Source organism: Palaemon carinicauda, chromosome 2 (genome assembly GCF_036898095.1).
Source record: "Palaemon carinicauda isolate YSFRI2023 chromosome 2, ASM3689809v2, whole genome shotgun sequence".
NCBI lineage: Eukaryota > Metazoa > Arthropoda > Malacostraca > Decapoda > Palaemonidae > Palaemon > Palaemon carinicauda.
The window spans coordinates 130519722-130544160 of record NC_090726.1 but is presented as its reverse complement, the minus strand read 5'-3'; the positions used below and the strand labels follow the sequence as shown (position 1 = coordinate 130544160).

The 24439-nt window shown below is 46.8% G+C and overlaps 1 protein-coding gene across 2 annotated transcripts in view; it reads left to right on the top strand.

Annotated features, from left to right (window-relative positions):
* Window positions 1–4590: 4590 nt before the first annotated feature.
* Window positions 4591–24439, top strand: part of LOC137627023 (uncharacterized) — a 65754-nt gene continuing 45905 nt past the window's right edge. Inside the window, exon 1 of one of the 2 annotated variants that reach the window (XM_068358015.1) lies at window positions 4591–4750. Coding sequence is in view for 1 of the 2 variants with exons in the window: in XM_068358008.1 (XP_068214109.1) it covers window positions 5202–5218 (17 nt within the window). In the remaining variant the exon portion in view is untranslated. The other variant, XM_068358008.1, reaches the window with a different exon arrangement.

The window sequence follows — 24439 nt, the reverse complement described above, 5'->3', positions numbered from 1 at the left end:
CCTTCCACAGTCATTTTTTCCATTAAGTTCACAAATTTAATTTGACTTTCTGCCATCGAATGTCAACTAAGTATACTCAGTTATATTCATTATTGTTTTATGAACTATATATTTTCAGACAATTTGTTGTCAATTGTAGATACATTAATCCAATTTAATTTCCATTACTGTCTTCTTCCCCCCCCCCCTGTGGTCTTCTATTCTGTGTAAACAGGCTATTCATGTCCAGTGCCTCATGACTGTATTCTCATTAAGAGCAAGTTGAGCAACAATAATAATTGACGTGCATAGTCTGTCCTCCAATCCTCCCATCGTAAACCTCTTTGTTTCTACCTCCCCAATATTCCCCTTCCTTATCAAAACTGTAAAAGTGATCTCTCTCACTATTGGCTTTACGCCTGATATCGTTTCTGAGGTGGTGTTGTGCTTGCTGTAATATTTACATGCCTTTAGCCAACTCACGTTTTTGTTTTTGTTCCAATCTTTTAGCATCTTATGTTGATGAAGTCTTATACCTTAGTTGTTGAAGTAGAGTTTCGTCATCTTTTATTCCTTGGTTGAACTACTCTGCTTGGTAGATGGAGCTAGCACAGGAATTAAACCTAACTTTTCAATAGGAATTGATATGCTTGCTTACTTGAAAGATATTATCCCAACTATGAGAGAATTTGAAATCCTGATCTGGATCCGTACTCATAAAAATCCTCGATACTCTGCCGTTAAAATCTTACACAAGAATAAATAGAAATTTTCTCCTGTATTCTGGACTGATAGAAAGACCAGTCCATAGCCTGCCATTTCTCAGTCCTTTTTCAGTGATTCCTATTCTACCAACCGCTAATTCGATGCTCTCGCCAACATTTTCTACCCGATAAATTCAAGAGTTCGTGATTGCTTGAAGGCGTAGCATTACTAATATACGACTTTTTAAGGAAGTTGATAACCTTGATCGTGTTGCTGTTTATTTCATCTAATTTATTTGTCAATTCTTAGAGTTGACAAGTACCCTTCCTCTTAGCTCACCATCCTCTTGTGAAAGGTGACTTGTCAAATTCTTCCAATTGATACACAGTTGCTTTCCTTTCTGATATGGATGAATATTTGGAAGTTTACTCAACCCTCACTTCCTCAAATACCTTGGAACCATTTGCAGTATCTCCAATTGGATTACTTCCGCTAAATAGATTCTATTGGTCTTTATTTTATTGCTTTCTAATGTTTAGTAATACTCTTTGAAGGACGAGAGAAATAATTTTACCATTGCTCTTGATAATATCTCTGCTCCATTTCAACAGTAGCTGGAATATATTTTTTTTAGCTAAATTAATTCGAATCAAATCCTTTTTACCTTTTTATTTTTATGTAATTGTTTAGTTTTTGTGTTATGGCAAACACTCTTATCATTTAGCCTACCTTTTCTTGTTGCGTATGTTAGAGCTCTGTTCTCCGACTATTTTTCCTTCTATCAAAGATATTCTCTCGTCTACAACTGCTTCGCCAGATTACTTAATCTTCTCCACATCTTTTTCAATTGCATCTCACGTTTCATCTGCTGTCCATCCACATTCTAAAATGATTTTCAAATAAGTTTAACAAACTCAACAAATAAAAGACAGCTTCTACTATTTTTTTTATCTCTCCGTTAATTTCAGTCCCATGAAAATGTATTTTCTTCACCTATATCAACATTTTGGTTCTTCACTTGGCTTTTACCTGTCTGGGAGATATGGTACGGTTCAAATGACAAAATTTTCTTCTAGAAAAGGCTTTGCTCTGATATCAAAATCTTTTCTTCAATCTCATTAAAAACTAAATCAGGTTAACCTCATCCTTTCCTACATGGAATATTACTCTTATACAGGAGATATTTCGTCGCTTTATTTCCAATGATTGAATTAAGAGCATATTATTTGATCCTTGAGCTCACCTGGTAACGCTCGTTGGGCTACTAATTCTCACATTTCTTTTTCATGATGTATAATCAGTGAGCGACTTTCTGGATAACACATTTTATGACTGCAATTTGCCTTACTTTGCCAAACTTTAGAATTATCTTTTTGCTTTCGTGTTCTTTGAATTTAGAATTTTGTATTCGCCAAGAACCAGGTATCTTTCTACGGGGCGAAACCCTACGATTTCTTTATTCCCTGACCTCTTTGTTCCCTGCAGGTCAGGGGCCAATATGGGCGTTCGGTTGCCCCACCCATCGCAGTCTTCATTAAGAAAATCTTATCATGAAGAGATACGATTACTTGTTTGCAAAGTTCATAATAGTGGTCAACATTCTCTCTCTCTCTCTCTCTCTCTCTCTCTCTCTCTCTCTCTCTCTCTCTCTCTCTCTCTCTCTCTCTCTCTCTCTCTCTCTCTCTCAACACTTTTTATTGGTATTTTCGTGACACGACTTCCGCTCTAGAATGTTCCCTTGACAGGCACATGACGTATCATCTCATGGCGGATCTAGTATTTCTTTGGCCTCCCTTTTTTCCTTCTTCCTCTCTGCAGCCAAAGGTTAGCTGGCAAGAGACCCAAGTGCCACGCCGCTTGCGAAGTAGTTGGGCAATCGACCGACCTTTTTCACTCGGCGGATTAGCTGCAGATGGAAGGTTGCTTATCTTCCTTCAATGGGAGTCAATAATTCTTTAAGTTGGATTTTGGATTCTTTCCGTTATTTGATTACATGTAATCTATAATTACAAACCATAATTCATTTGGTAATGACAACTGTATTAACAATTACGTATATTCTTCCATTATTTACTGTGGTGCAAATCTAATTAGTATATTTCTTTTCCAACTTAAACAAATTTGAAATTCTCACGGTTGCTTTGTGCTCCTCTTAACATTTCACACTGAATACCAGACAGCAAATCCATTACAATATGGAGCATATTTGTTTTCACTGGAATAATGGACAAGTCTTCCTCCTAGAGAGAGGATTCATTTAAAGCCAGTACCGAATAAACATTATTTGGGGGTGATAGTTGCAAATGACAAAATAGGCCACACACATATTGTTTATGTTATGTCATTCTTATTATCATCATTACATATAATTAGTCGACTGTGCTGTTGAACACTCGTTAATTGTCGATGAAATGTCAATTACTGTAAAGACAGCCAACACTAATCACCAGATGAGATGCTTTGATGAAGCCAAGCAAAACATTGGATCAAAATAGTCAATGAAATTTTTTTTTTAAGTTGGTAATAGTTAGATAACTGCATCAATTCAGTGTTAATCACGAACTAATTTTTGTTTATTTCACCCTGTTTTTCAATTCTAAGCTAACAATCCACTTGTTTAAAGACACAACTATCTGAAGTAAATCCAAAGAGTTTCATACATTGGTGCAGAATGCCAAGCAATCTACTCTTTCACCTGTGTGTTTGTATTTGTATGAATGTGCTTACTTGTGCATACGTATGTGCATATGTGTGTGAAGAATAATAAGCATAGCCTAGGTGATAGTAATTCATGGTCGTCCGTTTTCATGACACCCTTATCTCACAATTGCTTTGCAGGTTTATTTTTGCGATGGTTGCATTAATAGCCCATCTCTAGCATGTCTATTTTAGCGACAGGCGTGATGTATGAACGTTGTTAACCTTCGAGTGGTCATTTTATCAAAATGTTAATGAGACGCAAATCTATTAAATACATAACGTTAAAATGTTTAAAAGCTTCGTTTGGTAACGAATAAGAGAAAATAAAAACGTGGGGAAACACGATGAGATTGTATCATCAAGGCAGTCAAGAAATACAATATCCACGTTATATCGCTGAACATACATCACATACTGCTCAGGCAGGTATTTTAGGGTCGTGTACCGTACTGGTGAAAATAACATGTCAAGATAAGAATATGAATAACTATTTTTTCTTTCTTTTTTTACGTTGTGCTGCTCAGGTGCGGAAAAGTTCAGTACGAATAGTTTAGACCAGAGATGGTTGATGGTGAAAGTTCTTTTAAAGACTTTATTAGAAAGCAAAATATTATAGATGGAATCATAAAGGGAATAAAGAGGCCAACCAAGTTGCGAAAATGCAGACTATGGAGACGGAAGTGCGTATCCAATAACCAAAACAACAGTGGGACTTCATCAAGAAGGCTTGTGTGAACTTTTGGCACCGTGGCCCTACTCAGCACCACACTGCCGCCAACTTTTATTTTACTCATTTAACTGATTTTTTTGCTACGTAAAACTTGACAATACGAAGCTAAATCATAACTTATTATAAATCATTATCTTAAGGTCATAAATGTTGTCCTGGAAATGAAGTAAAGCAATACAGCGACAAAATTGCTTAAAAAAATGCGAAGATTTGCAGAAGCGTGAGAACTGAGCGTAACAATCTGAGAAAGTTTCACAGGTTTCGTTTATTCCCTAAATAACTGTAAACTTTGCAAGACCGTAAACTTACAGGCCAAAGCGTAACTCTTTTAAAATGTTAAAAATAAATATAACCACACAAAAACAATTTCAATGCAATAAAAAATTATACTTGCGCAAAAAATTTAATAGTTATTGTGAACTATTATTTTATTATTGTAATAATTAGCACCATATTTAAGACAGTAAAATGTTGGAACATTGTTATGGACAATTGGACATCCGGGAACCCAACATGGCAGCCTGGTAGAGCTGCATGTCTGCTCGTAGCAAAAAAATTACTTTCGGGTGTAGATTAAGGGCGTGCAGCGTGTATGCAACACTCCAACGGGACCGTCTCACATTAACAAACTAGCAGGTAATAAAGGAATTGAGGATGAAGCGGTAAATAAGGCATTAAACGGAAAGAGAAATTAAATGAGGAGGTGTGTCGGGTCGGGTCATGTTAGTTTGTTTGTTTGCCAAGAGGTAACATCATCTTGCGGGAACGATGTTCACATTATTATATTCTACTCACATTATGGTGTTTCTTGTGTCATAATAGTGTCATTTAATGGACAATGAAATTAATAGTTTACTTCTTAACGTGATTTATTGCTTGACAGTTTCAAAATAAGGCAAATCCCGAACTTCTGTTGGGTTCGAGTTTTGAAAAGTTTGCAAAATGACCCTTATTGACAAAGGTGATATCTCGCTACATAAGTTTTTTCTTTTGCCTTGAATCGCCTAATGTTAAACAAACCTGGACGGATATCCCTATGCTATTCCAGTGTGTGTAGTGTGTGCGTTAATTAAAGATCCAACAATTGATGGATATTATTTCCAGGTAGGTTTATTGACCTCTGGTTTCGTTTCTTCGGCTGTTGCATTCTTGAATGTTACTTTTCGTTATTATTATTGTCGCATACTTTACTGTTTTTATCAGTCATAAGGATGTCTCGCTTGTTAATAATAAATTATTTGGCGATATAAATTACCGACTAGGTTGGTAATCCAGACGTAGGACTAAAACGAGTTACTTTCTTACAACTAGTGACCCTAAAGCCTATAGGCCGCTTTGGAAAACCCAGGCCTGCATATTGTGAATATTGGCTCTGCCATACCAATACCTATGGTAATTCTATGGATAGAGCAGTGGTGAACCCATGACAAACTTTATATTTTCCTAACCTGAAAACCACCCATTTTATGTCAATTTTTAATGAAAACGGCGTATAAGGTTTTGAAGATTATGAAACTGTGGTAAATATATGATACATTAATTTTCATCCAAGTACATCAACCATTATTTTTTTCCTCCACCATCTTGTGTTTTATCCATATTTGACCATGAATGTAGCGGGGAAACAATTGTCGTCATTAGTTTTCTAATACTCCTATATAGAAAAAATATGGGGGATCCCAGTGGGAAACTGGAATTTTAGTGTGGGGGGAACACTAAAATCAAGGAATTTGCAACATTAGCAATGATTAGAAATGCATAACAAACAAGATAACCAGCAAGAAAAATATATGGTTCATATAAGTGCCATGAAGTTAAGTATTATAATTACCATGTTTCTTTTGCCCCTCAGATGGTTTGGTTTAGCTCTGCTGTGGCTCGCTTTGCTCACAAATAAATATCTCGCTGCTTCTGTGCATTTACAGACAGTACATGGTTGTGCTGTATTAAAGTATCTCAAATACCTATAATTTATATCACATTCCTCAAATAATTGTTGCTCCGCCATGCTTCGCTTCGTTCACAAACAAATATCTCATTGCTCCCGTGTTCTGGCAAGTCGCACAGGGATGAGCTGTTCATACCAATCAAGTGGGTCTACTTGAGGATATTTATAACCTTTAGATGAACAACAATAGTTATAGTGCAAAACAAAGTGGTTTCAACGCAAGCAATTACCGAAATACGTAGATTAATTCACACTAAATTTCAATATAGGTTGAACTCCTCTTTGGAACGTGTCTTCTGACTGTAGTCATATTGAATCTAAAGTGGACGGCAAAATATGGCTCTTGTAAAACATCGCCCTGGAAATTAACTTTTAATATTTGAAAGCTCTTAATTGGTTTAAAAAAGGCAGCCAATGATTACGTCATTCAAAAGTCATAGCTGCCAAAAGCAAATGCAAACAATGCATGCTCAGTAATCCACAATTAGTATTCCAAAAGTAAATAATGATCTCAAAAAAGTAAATGGTGTTCACGTTTTAGTTGATCCATTTGTAAGTTGTTATTCTCAGTTCCTCGTTAGTCATAGAGAAAATTTTCAAAGTACAGTAGATAGTACTCGTCTATTTCTTATAGTGAATTATGGTTTTGCTGGGAATTAAAGCATTATATTAACTGAAGTTAACATCAGACAAGCTACAAAAGCTCAGATGTCAGAGTCCACTGATATAACTTTACCCTTGCACATTTCACAAATACAGTACTTTATAAAAATTTCATGGCATAAGAGGAAAAAAAAGTGTATTTAGTACAATACATTATTTTATATTCCTATTGTAACTTATTAATTGGTGTTATTGATAAGGTATCTGTAATGAGTACATTAGATTTTAATATTTGTTGTATGTACTGTACCCTTTAGCTTTCTTTTCTTTGGTGCATATTTTTTGATGTAATTTGGTTTTGACATGCACCTTTTAGTTTTGCTCTGTATGTTTTTGATTGAATACTATATATTTACTTTATTCTGTTTTTGTTTTTTTTTTGTTTTTTTTTACCTCCCTGAAGGAAACTGTTTTAGGGTGTTAATTTGTCAGTCTGTTGGTAGACGTTGTTTGTGGAATTTTAGCCTAGATTGGACTTTTGACTGGTAACAAATGATTAGGATTGGGAGAGATCAGAATATAATTTTCTTAGGAGTTGCTTGATAGCGCTAAATAACACTTTCTGCACAGATGATATGCAGTGGATACATTTCTGTGTTAAAAAGGTTTCTTTGTACATTGACACAATATGTGCTTCAGGTAGGATGCAGTGACTTATGTTTGTATGTATCTCTTTAATTACCACTGCTTGGCACTTGTCATCTTTGATTTTGTTCTGTTCTCATTATTTGTAGGTGTTGCCTTTGAGCATGAGTATTGCCTGTTAAATTCATGTGGCAAGATGAGACCATGTAAGGCTGAATAATGTACAGTACTGTTGTTTAACTAGAATTATGAAATCCTGTTAGGAAATATTGTATAAAGAATTTGAAGTGTTGACTCGTGTACTTCATTGGCTTGGATTTGGACACTTACTTTCAATATTTGGCTGTTGCTGCAATACTTTTGTAAATGTGTTGGCTCAATATCTTTTGTTTATGAAATAACAGGTTGAAGGTCTAGTAATCTGGACTTGTCTATTAGGTTTTAATAGTTCATAGCTAGCAAAGAATGTTGATATCTTGACTTTAGTTTAGTGGATAGAGCTTGTACAGTCGTGGTACAGAATGCATTTTTTAGTCCAAGAAAAAAGGTTTCATTGATAATTAGTGTATTTTTTCTACAGGGGCAAATAGTGACTGGTCATTGAAATCAGAATAATTTTTTCGTTTCTAAAAAAAATACAAACCTTTGTCCTTTGGTGGGAGTAGGATTTCATTGAAGGTGGAAGTTGTGCTGTTAAAATTTATAAGGTGTTCATAGTTATTGGCTTCTGGCGGGGAAGCCCCTCCCCCCAGCGAATTCACTGAGTAGCCAATTTGACTTCAGCTACCGAGTGGTACGTACATACTACTCCAGGTTAAACAAACTTTCCTAAATTTATACATTTCTTTTATCTTTACAAATTGAATTGTGATTGTTATAATGGAGAAACCATGTGTGGGCATGCTGTCCTGCTCAGATGCATCAGGTTGCAGGTGCAGCACTTTCATGAGTAATAGTTCCGTGGATCCCCATTCTTTGTGCCCTTCTTGCAGAGGTCCTGATTAGTCAGATTGCATGCAATCATCCCCCTGTAAAGTGGCCATCCTCCCAGTGGCTGGAGTACGACAAAGAGTCAATGTGAGGTTCTCCTTCAGGGTCTTCCTCAAAGCTAAATTTTCTAGACCTCTCAACTTTCTCTGGCCCTTGAGCTTGCAAACCTTCTCAGTGTGCTCTCTCTGGTAGGCTGATTAAAAGGATGACAGCTCAGACCTGCCTTTAGGAGAATCCCCGAGTGAGAGGTCCCTATTTGCTTCCCCCAGTCTAGAGAAACGGGTAGTCCTCACCCTTCAATTCGAAGTGAGTCCGACATGACACTTTCAGATAGCGACACAGCTATGGACAGCATTTTAAGGGCATTCGGACCTTCATTACGGCATTTCTTGGACAGAGAAACTTCCTATGTGGCCCTATCTTCTCTTTCCGTCCCTGCAGAGGAAGCTATTGACGTGACCCCATTAGTCTATCACCAGACTCCAGAAGGTGCAGTCAATCGTTGATCCTCGCCCTCTGCAGCACCATCGTCACCAAATAGGGATTCACCAATGACATCATTGACTAAGAGAAAGGAAATGCCTCTGACCTTCCTCTCCACCCAGCCCAATTCATTCGACCTAGTCTTCTGTAATGGTGTCTCTTGGTACCCGCCTTGTAAAAGCAAAGAGGAGAAAAATCATGTTCACAGTTCTCTCAGGGGATTAACCTCTCCAATAAGAAAGCATACGCTTACCTCCTACTAAATGCATCTTTGAAAAAAACTTACATTGCAGAGGACAAGCGAGATCTTCCAATCTTTGAGAGACATAACGCCTGCCTCCTTGTTGGAGAGCTCCCTGCTGATCCGGAACACTCATTTATTTGAGTGCATGCTAGCTCACTTGTTGGTACCCAGTCTTCTATGCGTGCACACTCTCCAGTTAGCTCACGCTCATCTGATCCTGGACTGCTGCAATGACATGCCTCCAAGCGACCTCCTGTTTAGACGTGGTCAGGAATGGTTGTTTACATCACTTCTCAGGATCTATCAAATCCTGAGAACAAGAAGAAATTTCTGGAAGTTGTTCCGTCGGGAGCAAAGGTAGTTGCCTTTCTAGCCCACCAATCAGCGAACTATTGAACCAACTATGTTCTCAAAAAAAAAGGTTTGTTCCAACACGAATACTTACCTCGAACTACTTTCTATAGGAGTCACTGGTGATCTCCTCTCTATCGACCAGAGTTTTGCGTATGTTACCCCCCACTCCGCTCTCTAAGTAGACCTACCCCCGGCATCAAGGAATGTGCCCCGAGGGTAGGATCAAGGTAGGTCGCTGCTTGGCTGGGTCAGCTTCATCATTAAGTTTTCTGGTCGCGAGGCGTTCACACCTCGCTCTCGTTCTCTGACGATCCTTTGTGTGCGTTCTAGTGTCCCACGTGTTCCCAGCGTGGCAACTTGCGTTTTCCAGTGTGCTTTTCCCAAGTGTTCCTGTGCGTTCACCTTTCAACCGTGTGCTTACCCAGTGTTTTCATTGATTCCCTTAGTGCTTGTGTTGTGCGTTGTGTGCATTATGGAGCAAATTCGCCGTTGTCCTGGGCCTAGAGCCGGGAAATCGTGTGGAGCAATTCCTCTCCAAGCCGGAAGTGGATCCTCACTCCCTTTGTTCCTCCTGTAGGGGAAAGGTTTGTTCGTCAGCAGATACGTGCCCCGAGTGTGTAGACTGGAGCAATATACAGTGGGTACGCTACGGTACCAAAAAGAGGAAATCAGCGAAACGTTCCCCCAGGAAAATTAGTGTTTCCTCGCCGATACCATCACCCAGTGAGCGGTCCGACGGGGCCTCGGTTTCACCGTCCCCTACACAGAGTAGGGGACGAGGTAAGTCTAGTGTTGTGGGTGAACAAGGCGTCCTTTCCCAGGAGCCCAGTGTAAGTGCAGTGCCAATGGCGGGCCCCTCTAGGGCTAGTGAAGGACCCAGTAGTGCGTCCGGAGAGTCGGCCCTTGTGCTCGGGGAGCACGCTTCCTCCGATGACCCCTTGTGGGGTAGTAACGCGGTCTCAGTATCACCGCCGCCCTCGTGGGCCTGTGCTTCTGGTTTGTCGTTAGGGGGAGACAACCAGAGGAAAATTCGACCTTCGGGTAACGATGCCTTCGGTTGGAGGCTCCCGAAGACGCCGGGTAGGTCACCCCTAAGGATGGATGTGACCCTGGCTCCCGGGCATGGAACGGTTTGAGTCGTTCCCAACCCTCCCCACGGAAGTCCCCGATGACTTCCTCCAGCCCTCGACCTCTGGCATTCAACGCCCGAAGAAGTCCCCCGCAGTCCCCGCTACCAGCCGACACGCGGTGAACACAGTGTCGTCGGGCTCATCGGACGTCTATTCCTCGTCAGAGGAAGAGGTCAGGGTGAAACACCGCCGTCGGAGGGAGGGGTCCAGGAGCGAGCGTTCCCGTTCGAGGTCGCGCTCTCGGTATAGCAGAAAGCGCTCCCGCTCCCCGGGCCGTAAGTATAGGAGAAGTGTATCTCCCGGTGGCGCCTGGATCTACGTATCTTCGCGGGAATTGAAGGTGCTTCGTTCCCCAGACCGCCGGTCCAGTGAGCGATCGCCAAGGCTGCCGTCCTCCAAGCACAGCCTTGACCCTCGCGACCTGGCTCGCAGGAAAGACCTCTCGAGAAAGCATAAGTCCTCGAGGCCTCCGGTTCACCCCGCCCAGCGGGGGGAAACGCGCTTCTTGTCAGGCAGCCTGGCCGAACCAGCCCAGCTGGTGCGGCCTTCGGGTCGGAAGGAACAGTTCCCGCTGTCGGGTCAGCCCACGGGAACCGCGTCCTCAGCACCCAGAGCCTTAGGGCGTACGAGAGTCCCCGCTGAACCAGCGGTGCCTGCATTATCCTGAGCCCCTGGTGCGGACATACCCGCAGATGAGGTCCAGTACCTCGGCAGGACGGCGCCCCTGGCCCCAAGGGCTAGGCGTCCAGTCGGCGTGCCCGGTAAACCGGCTCCCCCACCCCAGGCCGAGACCTCGGCTCACGGAGGGGAGGGCTCCCCGACGGAGGACTCCGCCTATAGGAGAGTGGTTAGCCTTATCAGAAGGCACCACGAAATAGCAGAACCTGCGGCTACGGATGGAGATTCCTGGAGGTCAAGCCTGCTGAGGATCATGCAAACTCCTTCCCAACCTAAGACATCCCTAGCACTCCCTCTAGCCCGAGATCTAGTTCTAGGGCAAGAGTACATCGACAAAGTAGTGGCCAGCAATGCCGAGGCCCCCAAAACCCAGAGTGCCTCGAAATTGCTCCAGGGCCTCAAAACCCAAGGGAAAGTCTATGTGCCTGCAGGACGTCGCCCAGGTCCTTGTAAAGTGGAGTCGGCCGTAGACATCCTGAGTCAAGGCGTCTCAGATGATAGAGCCTCTTCGGCCCCAGTCTGTTTCTCGCCAGCAGAAGCCTCCATGATGGAGGAAATGTCGCGAGACTTAGTCAACGTCTCCTCTTGGCTGGACTGGTGGGCTTCCACGTTGGTGGGTGTTCAAGCCTCCTTCGACCCCGAGGACCCTGATCAGCAAGGCCTACTGAGGGACCTCATTACCTCTGGGGGTAAAACCCTGAAGTTTCTGACCTATCAGTCTCTCGCCCTAACAGCCAACTGGGTTCTCCGTAAGCGAGACAATGTGTTAACGAAGGTGTCTCGGAAGGTACCAGACAGGGAGGCGCGAGCCATTCGCAGCCTGCCCCTGTGGGGAGAGTCTCTGTTTCCTCTGAAGGAACTAGAAGCCATAATGGAAAAGGTCTCGAAAAAGAAGGAGGCCAACGTCCCCAGACCGACGACTTCTAGGAGACCGCCCTACAAGAGGTCCGTCTCGGATAGCGCCGCGACGCCCCAAGTCTCTTCCAGCACTACGATGAGAGAGGCCCCCTCTTCCTCCTGGTCCACAACGCCTCAGCCCTCCCGCAGGGGAGCTGCAGCGCCCTCAAGCTCCTTCAGGTCGGGTTACTCCGCCTCTAGGAGAGGCAGATCAGGCCGCCCCTCTAGAAGAAGATAGAGTGGGAGGCCCCCTATCCCCGCCCAAGCCTCGGGTTGGGGGATGCCTCAGACAACATTGGCAAGCATGGAAGGCTCAAGGGGCAGAGCCTTAGACAGTGTCCGTTCTAAAGGAGGGCTACAGACTTCCGTTCCTGACGGAACCACCCCCTCTTATTCCGGCCAAGCGGACAGAATGGCTAGCTCCCAAGGACCCGTTAAAGAGGACCGCCCTTCAAGAGGAGGTATCCTCCATGTTAGAGAAGGGCGCCATGGAAGAAGTTCTTCTCCCAGGGCCAGGTTTCTACAGTCGCCTGTTCCTGGTGGAGAAAGCGACGGGGGGGGTGGAGACCGGTTATAGATCTGTCATCTCTCAACAAGTTCGTCAAGAAGACGGACTTCAAAATGGACACTCCGAAGTCAGTCCTGCTGTCCTTGAGGGAGAAAGATTTTATGATGACCGTCGACCTCAAGGACGCATACTTCCAAATTCCAACCCACCCCTCGAGTCGGAAGTTCCTCCGGGTGAAGTGGGGTTCCCAGATCCTGCAATTCAGGACTCTTTGCTTCGGTCTGTCAACAGCGCCCCAGGTGTTCACGAGAGTCTTCACGACTGTCTCAGTGTGGGCTCACGAACGAGGCATCCGCCTTATCAGATACCTGGACGACTGGTTGCTCCTTTCCGCCTCAAAGGCCCTCTTGGAGGAACAAGGGAGAAGTCTCCTCCAGTTTTGCAGAGATCTGGGGATTGTAATCAACCCGAAGAAGTCAAATCTATCCCCGTCCACCAGAATGAACTACTTGGGGATGACATTGGACACCATTCAGGGAAAAGTTTTCCCTTCGGAGGACAGGATAAGGAACCTCAGGCACATCATTCAGCCGTTCCTGTCAGAACACCCCAGGAGAGCGAAAGACTGGCAGAGGCTGATAGGCCACCTGGTCTCATTGGAGAAACTAGTTCCCCAAGGGAGGGTAAGGCTCAGATCCATCCAATGGAATCTCAAGAACCTCTGGTGCCAGACGGACTCACAACAAGTGCTAATTCCAGTCCTTCCAAACACGAGACCCTCCCTGGAATGGTGGCACTGCCAGTCGAACTCCCTCAAGGGGATGCCCTTCGGGACCGGCCCTCCAGAATTACTTCTGTTCACAGACGCCTCCAACCAAGGATGGGGAGCCCATCTCCTCGACGAAACTGCACGAGGTACCTGGTTGGAAGGGGAAAAGCAACTCCACATCAATATCCTGGAGTTGAAAGCAGTCCAGAAGGTGTGCTTACACTTTGCAAGTCTGCTAAAGGGAAACACCGTGGCGTTGATGTGCGACAACGCCACGGTAGTAGCATACATAAAGAAACGGAGGCTTGAAATCGAGAGAGTTGTGTGATCTCACCATAGAGATTCTAAATTGGGCAGAAGAAAATCACGTGGTGTTGTTAGCAAGGTTCATTCCCGGGAAGAAAAACGTTCTGGCCGACGGCCTCAGCAGAATGGGCCAGATAGTAGGGACAGAATGGTCCCTTCTCCCAGAAGTAGCCAGGCTCATCATTCAGCGCTGGGGTTCCCCGGTGATGGACCTCTTTGCAACAAAACTCAACGCCCAACTCCCAGTCTATTGCTCCCCAGTACCAGACCCGAAAGCAGCCTTAGAAGACGCCTTTCAGCACAAATGGGACGATCTGGATGTGTACGCTTTTCCCCCTTTCACGTTGATAAGACAGGTGCTCAACAGAGTAAGGATCGCCCGAAACCTAAAGATGACTTTGGTAGCGCCCTGGTGGCCGGAGAGAGAGTGGTTCGCGGACCTAAAAGACCTAGCGAGTCAACTGCCGTGGCCTCTACCCGCCAGGTCAGACCTTCTGCACCAGCCTCACTTTCTCAAGCTCCACGACAACCCACTCTCCCTTCGTCTTCACGCCTGGAGACTATCGAGCGGCTCCTGAAGAAGGAAGGATATTCTCCCTCCACGGCTAAGAGAATGTCTCTATACCTGAGAAAGTCGTCATCCGCGGTATACCAGGCAAAATGGGCCTCCTTCACGAAGTGGTGCTCTGAGAGGCACATTAGACCTCTTAAGGCCTCTGTCCCAGACATAGCAGATTTTCTGGTGTTTCTTAGGGACAAGGTAGGAATGTCAATTCCAGCCATAAAAGGAGTTCGAGCCGCCTTAGGCCAAGTCTTCCTCCTGAAGGGCATCGACCTGGGGGCCTCGAGACACATAGCGATGCTTGTCAAGAGTTTCGAGCAGTCTTGCCCCCCTCAGGCGAGTAGGGTGCCCCAGTGGGACTTAGCCAAGGTCCTGAAAATGCTGTGTCGTCCCCCCTTTGAACCCTTGAAGGATATCGTAGACAAAGATCTCACCCTCAAGGCCGTCTTCTTGCTGGCCTTGGCGTCCACTAAGAGAGTGGGAGAGATCCATGGTCTGTCATACGACGTTTCTCATTCAAAGGGGTGGAAAGAAGTATCCTTCAAGTTCGTGCCTTCTTTTGTGGCCAAGACTCAGAACCCTGCAGTCTGGGACCCGAAGTTTGAGGGTTTCTCAATTCCTGCCATCCCTAAGACAGGCAATGCAGAAGACTTGAAATTGTGCCCAGTGCGAAAAATTAGGAAATACCTGGAAAGGACAGCGCATCTCCGACCAGGCATCAAGAGCCTCTTCGTTTCCACAGGTATTAATAAGAAACAAGTTTCCAAAAACACCATCTCCTTCTGGTTGAGACAAGTTATCGCCAGAACCTACAAGGAAGATGGCATGGCAGTGCCAGGCACTCCCCGGCCTCATGACATCAGGGGCCTGAGCACCTCCTTAGCCTTTGAGAAAAACATGGCAGTGGGGCAGATCCTGCGAGCAGGTACTTGGTCGAACCAGTCAACCTTTACTGCCCACTACCTCAAGGACTACTCAAGAAAATCCTTGGACGGGTTCTCCATTGGAACAGTCATCTCCGCCCTCCAAGCGGTGTAACGGTAAAAACCCCAGGCGCGTTCAAGACTAGCGACCGGTAGGCACAAGTGCGGGTTCCTACCTCCTACCCAGTTGCTTACTTGCCTCTTCGGGGAATACCGACTGTTCCCATCAAATAACACATTCTTCACGACTACGCTTCTGGAAGGAAAGTCAAAAGAAGTTTTTTCAAAGGTTGAGTACTTAGACACTAACGTGAATTTTTGTGTAGTTACCCTCGCTTCCGCTTTCTAGTAGGTCCCGTTATCCATAGGCCTCTTGGCCTCCACGGCCGGGTCAGGGGGTCAGAATAGCACTCCCGCCTCCTAAAGTGCAAGTCTCCTATAGAAAGTAGTTCGAGGTAAGTATTCGTGTTGGAACAAATCAAAAATTTTAAGTAATTTTTATTTTTCCTAACATACTTACCGAGAACTACTTTCGGGTAATGGCCCTCCCTTCCTTCCCCGAGTGCCTCTCTTCCCTTGCTAGCATTGTGCTAATTCAATAGAACTTAATGATGAAGCTGACCCAGCCAAGCAGCGACCTACCTTGATCCTACCCTTGGGGCACATTCCTTGATGCCGGGGGTAGGTCTACTTAGAGAGCGGAGTGGGGGGTAACATACGCAAAACTCTGGTCGATAGAGAGGAGATCACCAGTGACTCCTATAGAAAGTAGTTCTCGGTAAGTATGTTAGGAAAAATAAAAATTACTTAAAATTTTTGATATTCAGTAGCAGCAAGATTTATGAGGCACTGGCATTAAGAAAAAGGCTTGATCAGAAAGAACTTGGCTCTCTCTCCCAAAAATAGAAGGAATAGTGAAAAAGTGGCGAAGGCAAATCAAGTGTCTCTTATCTACTGAGCCATCACTTAAAAGAAGTCTGGGTATTCAAGACCAAAGCATTGACTCCACTGAAGAAGGCATTATGTCCTCCAGATCTAGATCCAATACCCCAGTGGCTTCTTCCTCCCGAAGATTTGCTGTTTCATTCAGGTCTTTTCACCCCATTATAGACAGCTTAGGTGAAGGATCAGAAGAGGAACCAGAGGATGCTATGAAAGGGAGTACCCTCCTTCCACTGCTATGATTGAGGGTGAGTGCAAGGTAGCATTATTACGGAGCAAAGGAATGGACAGTAAAAAGATGCTGGACAAGCATGCTGTAGCTCACATGTGACGGATCTCCAGGCTTTTGCAGTTGAATGGAGGTAGGGGACCAGTCATCAACCTCTCAGCCCTGAGCAAGTTTGTATTACAAATTCCGTTCAAGAGGGAGATGGTGAGCACTGTACGTGCTGCTATTAAGAGGAATGACTTTATGCTCTCGTGAGCACTGTACAAGCTACTATTAGGAAGAATGACTATGCTCTCGTGAGCACTGTACAAGCTACTATTAGGAAGAATGACTATGCTCTCGTGAGCACTGTACGAGCTGCTATTAGGAAGAATGACTTTATGCTCTCGCTGCATCTGACTCATTCTTCCAGATACTAGTTCATTGGTCTGCCAGGAAGTTCCTCCGCTTTGTCAACCATCCCCCAAGTGTTCATTTAAGTGTTTTGGCTAACGCCAATGGGATACATCTCTTGAGGTACCTGGACAGTTGGCAGATCCTGTCCTCCTCTCAGAAACAACTTCTTCAACATCAAGACTAGTTGCTCTCCTTTTGTCAGGATCTTGAAGTTGCTCTCCTTTTATCAGGATCTTGGGATTGGGGAAACCTAGAGAAGTCCAGACTCTAGCCAAAGAAGGGAATGGATTACTGTACTTAGAGATGCAAATAGACACAATGGTGAGGAGTCTTCCCCTCCAACAACTGTGTCAGCAGACTCAGGAAGTAGCTCGACCTTTTTTTGCACCAGCAACAACTGGTTTGACAGTGGCAACAGCTAGTAAGGGTTTCCCTTCCATGGAAAAGCTAGTGCCACATGGGTGCTTACACCAATGATCCCTTCAGTGGTGCCTGAAGAGACACTGGTTGACAGCCTACAATCCTCCTTTCCATTAACGGTAATTCCTATAGTTAATAAGAGACAATGTAGATTGTTGGCTGAAAGATGATAACCTCTTAAAGGGGACTCCTTTGGAGTGTCCACCTCCGGAGGTACTTCTATTGACGGATACATCGAAGGAGGACTGGGTCCAACTAATAGACGAGCCATTGCATCAAAGTGCTGGAACTGAAGGCAACGTACCTGGTGCTACAATCCTGCCAACAGCGTTCGATAGGGCATACACTAACAACAGCCAAAGCAGTCTCATACAGGCATTAGACAATGCATTGGAGTTGTCAGCAAGATTCATCCCAGGCAGGAAGAATGTAATTGCTGACGAGCTCAGTCACTAGGACAAGTGGTTGGTGTAGAGTATCCCCTTCATTCTCAAGTGACAAAGAGCTTCTTGACTTTCTAGGGTTCCCCAGTATTAAATAAGTTTGCGATGGGGCTCGACAGAAAAATTTGCAATCATCTGCTCATCGGTCCCGGATCAGGCAGCGGCATTAGAGGATGCCTTCCCATGTCCATGTGATAGCCTTGATGTCTATGCTTTTCTGCCATCTTGCCTGATTCGTGTGTGGGGGGATGGACATAAATGTAAACCCATCACTTTAAATTTGCATCACGTTTTAGACGTCTCCCATTGGCAATATAGGTTCCTCCATGAGCATCTGTATACTGACAGAAACCCAGCCTATCGCCTAAAACATTGTTAGGTCAGTAGGAGGTGGGATTGGAGTCGCCACCCTTGCCCCCCTATACCAGCTATTTTGGTCATAGGAACTTCTTCCCTCTTAAGAATGTCTCCTAATAAAGGAATGGGTTGCATATGTGTAGGACCAATTTTAAACACAAGACTTACCTGGTAGTTATGTATATAGCTTATGTCCCTGATGTCGTGACAGAAAAATTAAAAGAACCGTGCGCCCCTAGCGAGGTATCTAGAAACCATCCCATGGATATCCATATTTTCCCTGTTGCCTAAGCGATAGCATCGATGGAATTCTTACTCGCTGTAATCTGTATTTGTTCTGTAACTGAAATACAAACCACGCAATTTAATATGGGTATTACTTTTGGCGTAGCTTAAATGAGGAGCCATTAGAATTTTAACGACGGTTTACTACCCCATCGCTAGTTAGCGGGGGGTAGGGAGGGGTAGCTTGCTACCCCTCCCCCCTCACACACCTATGAGAGCTCACTTTGCTTTTGGCTCGGGTGATGACCGGACGTGTCCGTTCCTACCCTCGCCTATATTGACAGCCATTAATCTTTTATTGCTTTTTCTTCTCGACAGAGTGTTTGGAAGTTGGCCTTTATTATGCGGAAGTGTCCCGGATTACATGACCGCCCTTGCGGAACTTATATGTCGGCGGTGGACACAAACCCTCACACCTTGTGTCCTTTTTGTAGGGGCCAATGGTGTGAAAGAAATAAAGTGTGTGGTGAGTGTAGGGATTGGTGTACCTCCCAGTGGGAGAGGTTTACCCGGCGCCGGAAGAAGAAGACCAAAAGGCATATTTCTCCTTCAAGGGTTCCCTTGAAGAGAGAAATTCTCAAGGGCCCTTCTTCCGTAGCCCAAACCTCCTCCGAAACTCCCACTCGATCGGTCTCTTCCGAGAGGCCGTCGAGTGGTAGCGTAGGCCGCAGTTCTGTTAGCCGATCTCGGGGTTTGGGAGAGGAGTTGCCTCCCATAGCGAGGCAGCTCCTCCTCCTCCCCCGGGGGAGGATTTTAATTTTGATAATAATGTGTCTAACAATGATTTATTACAGCTTTGGGCTTCCTTGGGGCTTCAGGGCTTGCCCTCCAAGGAAGCCCTGTTTGACATGATCAGGTTGGGAGCAGCTGTCAAACAGTCGCCGGCGGTAGCAGAGGTTGATCCTCTGTCTATCGTTGACGTTGTTGTGGCAGAGGCTTCTGACGAGTAAGGTCAAACCCCTGCTGCGGTTGTTGATGTAGCGGAAGGCTTAGTTCCCCCCTCCGAACATCCTTCGAGGGAGGAGCTAAGTCCATCGGTCTTTCCTGCAGGAGTGCACTAAGAGAGACTCCTCTTCGGAGGACTGCCGATGGTCTGCCTGCTGCCAAAGGTCATATCAGACGTAAAGCTCGCCCTCCTCTTTGCCGTAGAGGCCTTTCTTTCACCCCAAAAGGGTGTTAGGAGGCGCCTCTTCGGGTCTTCATCTTCGCAGTCCCCCGCAGAGGATCCTCCACACCGTGCTCCGACTGTTCCTGCTGCATCCCTGGATCTCTCCGCAGAGCGTTCGCGATCTCCTTCTCCTGCCAGACCTGCTGACCTGCCGTCACCGTTCCTGGCCACTGATGCGCTGTGGGCGCCCACGCATCCCGTTATTAAACGGGCACCGGTCCCTTTTGGGCAAAAGGGGCTTTCTCACAATGTGAGTAAGTTCCTTAAGCGCCAGGTATCCCCTGCGCGCCAACATTCTCCTGCACGCAAGCGCTCTCCTGCTGTACTCAAGAGTTCTCCTGTTCCTGAGACAACGCACCAGCGCTCACCTGCGCGCCATCGATCTCCTGTTCGCCAGCGCACATCTGCGCGCCCTCATCCTGCTGAGCACCACGCACGTCCACGATCTCCTTCTGGCAGCGCTCTTCTCCTGCGCGCCCACGATCTTCGGATCTGGGCGCAGGGGGGAAGATTCCTTCTTCTCCTTCTTGCCAGCGATCTCCTGCGCTACACCTAACACCGGCGCGCCATCGGACCCCGCCTGCTCGTCAGCCTTCTCCTACGCGCCGACGCGCACAGTCTCTATCGCGCGCACCTGCGCGTTCTCCTGCCCACCCATTTGCTAAGGGTATTTCCCCTACATGTGCGCGCCCAACGCTTTCGCCTTCTAGAGCTCGTTGGGACCCTGCGCGTCTACGTGCGCGTGAGCAATCGCCTCCGCGTGCGAACGCTTATTCAACCTACTGCGCACACTCCAGAACGCGCCCCTGCGCGCCACCTTTCGCCTGCGCGCCCACACGCTCCATCTCCTGCGCACCATCGCTCGCCAACGCGCCATTGCACGCCGGTACACCATCCCTCGCCCACGCACCCATGCGCGCCCTTGCCATCATCCCCGTGCACGCACGCGCGAACAAGGCAAGAACTCATTGCGCGAGTGCCAGCACAAAACCCAGTGAGATTCACAGCGCGAGCTTACGCGTGAAGCGACAGGAACATGTGCAACCAGATCTTCATCATCGCGTTCCCCCCCCCCCCGCAAGCACAGACCAGCGCTCTTGCCTGAAGCGGGGAGAACTCCGGATAGGTCCAGGATGCAACCATCGTCTCTTTCTTCTTTTCAGGCAGACCCTAAGGCCAGTGCGGCTTTGCCCTGGTCCCAAGGGGTGAAGAGTGCCAGGGACAAGGTTGAGGGCCAGCTCTCAGAGCTTGCTTCCTCCAGCCGTTCCAGTGCCGGCAACAAACTCCTCCCGCCTCCTCGAATCCATCAGAGGAGGTACTTCGAGATCATGGGGAAGTCTTGCTTAGCTCTTCCCTTGCACCACTCTGGAAGAGCTTACCAGGGGAGTCCCTCTAGAGAGGCTCTCCAGCCGGCAAGTGTTCTTCTCGGTGATGGAGATCCTTAGTCAGGAGAAGGTCGCGAAGTGTGCCATGCAGGCTACTTCGTGGCTAGACGTCTGGCTAGGGTCTCTCGGCATCTTGATACGTTCTGAGGATCTGTCCAAGGAGAGTACCAGGAAGGCCTTGGAGACCTTTCGGGCATGCGCACCATCGAGTTTCTGGCCCATCAAATCTCGAACTTATGGGCCAATTCCATTCTGAATCAACGTGATGCCGTGGCCGAGAGGTTCCACACGAAGGTCCCCAGCGTCGAGGTCAGTAGGCTCACACATTCTTCCCTCTGGGGAAAGAATCTGTTTAAGCCGAAAGACGTGGAACAGGCAGCTGAGAGGTGGAGGAAGTTCAACCAGGACTCTTTCCTACATAGGGCTCATACATCTAAGCCCTATAAACCTCCAGCACCCCAACAACCTCGCCCATCTAAGACGACGAAACCGGCAGTAGCAGCAAAGGCAACGGTGTCGAAGCCCTTTCCTGTCAAAGACAAGAAAGGCAAGAAGTCCTCCAGGGGAGGGAAAAATCCTAGAGGGAGTGGCCGAGGCCGCAAACGCTAGAATTGGCAATCCCCCTGCATGTCCACCAGTGCGGGGATGCCTACAAAGTTAAGCAATCAGGTGGCAGCAACTCGGGGCCGATTCCTGGACGATTTCCGCAATCAGTCAGGGAGATCGCGTCCTATTCACAACATCTCTACCTCCCCTGACAGCGGATCCAGTGTCGTTGAGCTCCTTTGCCATGGGATTGGCAAGGGGCCAAGCCCTACGGGCAGAAGTCGAGACCATGTTAAAGAAGGACGCTCTCCAGGAGGTCGTCGACAGCTCCCCAGGCTTCTTCAGTTGACTCTTTCTTGTAAAGAAGGCGTCTGGAGGCTGGAGACCAGTCATCGACCTCTCGGCTCTGAACAGGTATGTCAAACAAACCCCATTCAGCATGGAGACGGCAGACACGGTTAGACTTGCAGTGAGACCACAAGACTTCATGTGTACACTGGACCTGAAGGACACGTACTTCCAGATCCCAGTCCGTCCGTCTTCAAGGAAGTACTTAAGATTCAGCCTAGACAACAAGATCTACCAGTTCAAGGTGCTGTGTTTCGGTCTCTCCACAGCACCTCAGGTTTTCACCAGAGTGTTCACCCTGACTTCATCATGGGCACACAGGATCGGCATCCGTCTCCTCCTTTATCTGGACGACTGGCTGATCCTAGCCGACTCGGAGTCGACCCTTCTTCGACACCGAGACAAACTTCTGGGACTTTGCCAAGATCTAGGGATCATGGTAAATCTCGAGAAGTCCTCTCTGTTTCCGACTCAACAACTGGTATATCTAGGCATGATCTTGGACACCAATCTCCACAAAGCCTTCCCATCAGACGACAGGATAGCAAGGCTGAGGAGGGTCGCAGATCCTTTCCTCAGACGAGAAGAACTCCCAGCCCAATCGTGGTTACGTCTCCTCGGTCACCTTTCATCCTTGGCCCTTCTAGTTCCGAATGGTCGCCTCAGGATGAGATCCCTACAATGGCTACTCAAGTCCCGGTGGAATCAGGGACACGATTCCCCAGACGTCATGGTCCCTATGGGCCCTTCAGAACGGACGGATCTGCAGTGGTGGGTGACAGACGAGAACCTACGGAAGGGAGTGGATCTTCTCGTCCTCCCCCCGGATTTGATGCTGTTTTCGGACGCCTCAAAGAAAGGGTGGGGGGCCCACGTTCTGAACCACAGGACCTCAGGCCTGTGGTCAGAATCAGAAAAGTGCCTCCACATAAACCTGCTAGAAATGAAGGCCGTCTTCCTGGCCCTTCAACAGTTCCAACAATACTTGGCGGGCCACTCTGTGGTGGTGATGAGCGACAACACCACAGTAGTGGCTTACATCAACAAGCAGGGAGGTACCTTTTCAGAGCAGCTATCCCATCTTGCAGTAGAGATACCGAGATGGACCGAAGCCCACTCGATTCCACTATCAGCTCGCTTCATTTCAGGCAAGAGGAATGTGCTCGCCGACAGTCTGAGCAGGGTATCCCAGATAGTGAGTACCGAGTGGTCTTTTGATCGTCTAGTAGCCAACAAAGTCCTGACTTTGTGGGGTTCCTCGACTGTGGATCTGTTCGCGACAGCGTTGAATTTCAAGCTTCCGCTGTACTGCTCCCCAGTCCCGAACCCCAAGGCACTCTGGCAAGATGCCTTCCAACAACGGTGGGACAACATCGATGTGTATGCCTTTCCCCCGTTCTGTCTGATGAGAAGGGTACTCAACGAGACCAGAATATCGATCAACCTTTCAATGACCCTGATAGCTCCGCTATGGCATCACGCAGTGGTTTCCGGACCTTCTGCAGCTCCTAACGGAACCCCTGAGAGAACTCCCTCCACGACACGAGCTACTCAAACAACCACACGCCAACATCTTTCACAAGGCCATGGCCTCGCTTCGGCTTCACGCCTGGAGACTATCCAGCACCTCCTCACAGAGAGAGGCTTTTCGCAGCAAGTTGCGGAAAGGATGTCTGGACACCTGAGAAAGTCATCGGCAGGAGTCTACCATGCAGTGGAAAGTTTTCTGTGGTTGGTGTCGTGGAAGGGGTATCTCTCCACTCGATGCCACTATTCCAGCTATAGCGGGGTTCCTTGTGTATTTGCGGGAAGAAATGCGCTTTTCAGCCTCGGCAGTGAAAGGCTATCGCTCAGCCTTAAGTCTTGCCTTCAAACTCAAAGGAATGGACATTTCCTCTTCGCTAGAACTTTCCCTACTCATACGAAGTTTTGAACTTACCTGCCCCCAGTCGGAAGTGAGACCTCCTCCATGGAACGTGGTTCGAGTTCTCAGGTCTCTTAAGAGGCCTCCCTTCTAACCATTACGCCAGGCTTCTGATCGCCACCTGACTTGGAAGACGGTGATCCTACTTGCTCTGGCTTCGGCCAAGCGAGTCGGTGAACTTCATGGTCTCTTGTATGACATCGCCCATTCAAGGGGATGGGGGGAGGTAACGTTCAAATTTGTCCCTGAGTTTGTTGCCAAGACTCAGAATCCAGGAGTGCCGGACCCTCGGTTCTACTCTTTCCGGATCTCGAGTCTCCGTTCTGTAACAGATGACCCAGACCATCTCCTACTATGCCCAGTAAGGAGTCTGAGGCTCTATCTTAAGAGAACAACTGCAGTTCGTCCCCAGGTGCAAGCACTATTTGTTAGCACCGGGAAGACAAAGAGAAGGGTCACTAAGAATACCATCTCAGCCTGGATTCGCAGGGTTATCCATCATTCCCTGAATCCCGACCCTTCTCCGTCACGTCGCCCTAGAGCACATGATGTCAGGGGCATAGCTACGTCCCTGGCCTTCAAGAACAACTACTCAGTGACGCAGGTTTTACAAGCAGGGATATGGAAGCGTCAGACGACCTTCACAGCCCACTACCTGCAAGACGTGACCCACAGGAGGCTCGATACGTTCTCTATCGGCCCTGTGGTGGCTGCCTAACAGCTGGTTTAAACCTCAGGCTCCTTAATGGACAAGTAGCAGAGGGTTGAGGGCATTGTTACCTGGTTTTAGTCTGCATGAATGAAAAGGTATGCCTGGCCCTTATTCTTTTCTTCATTCTCCA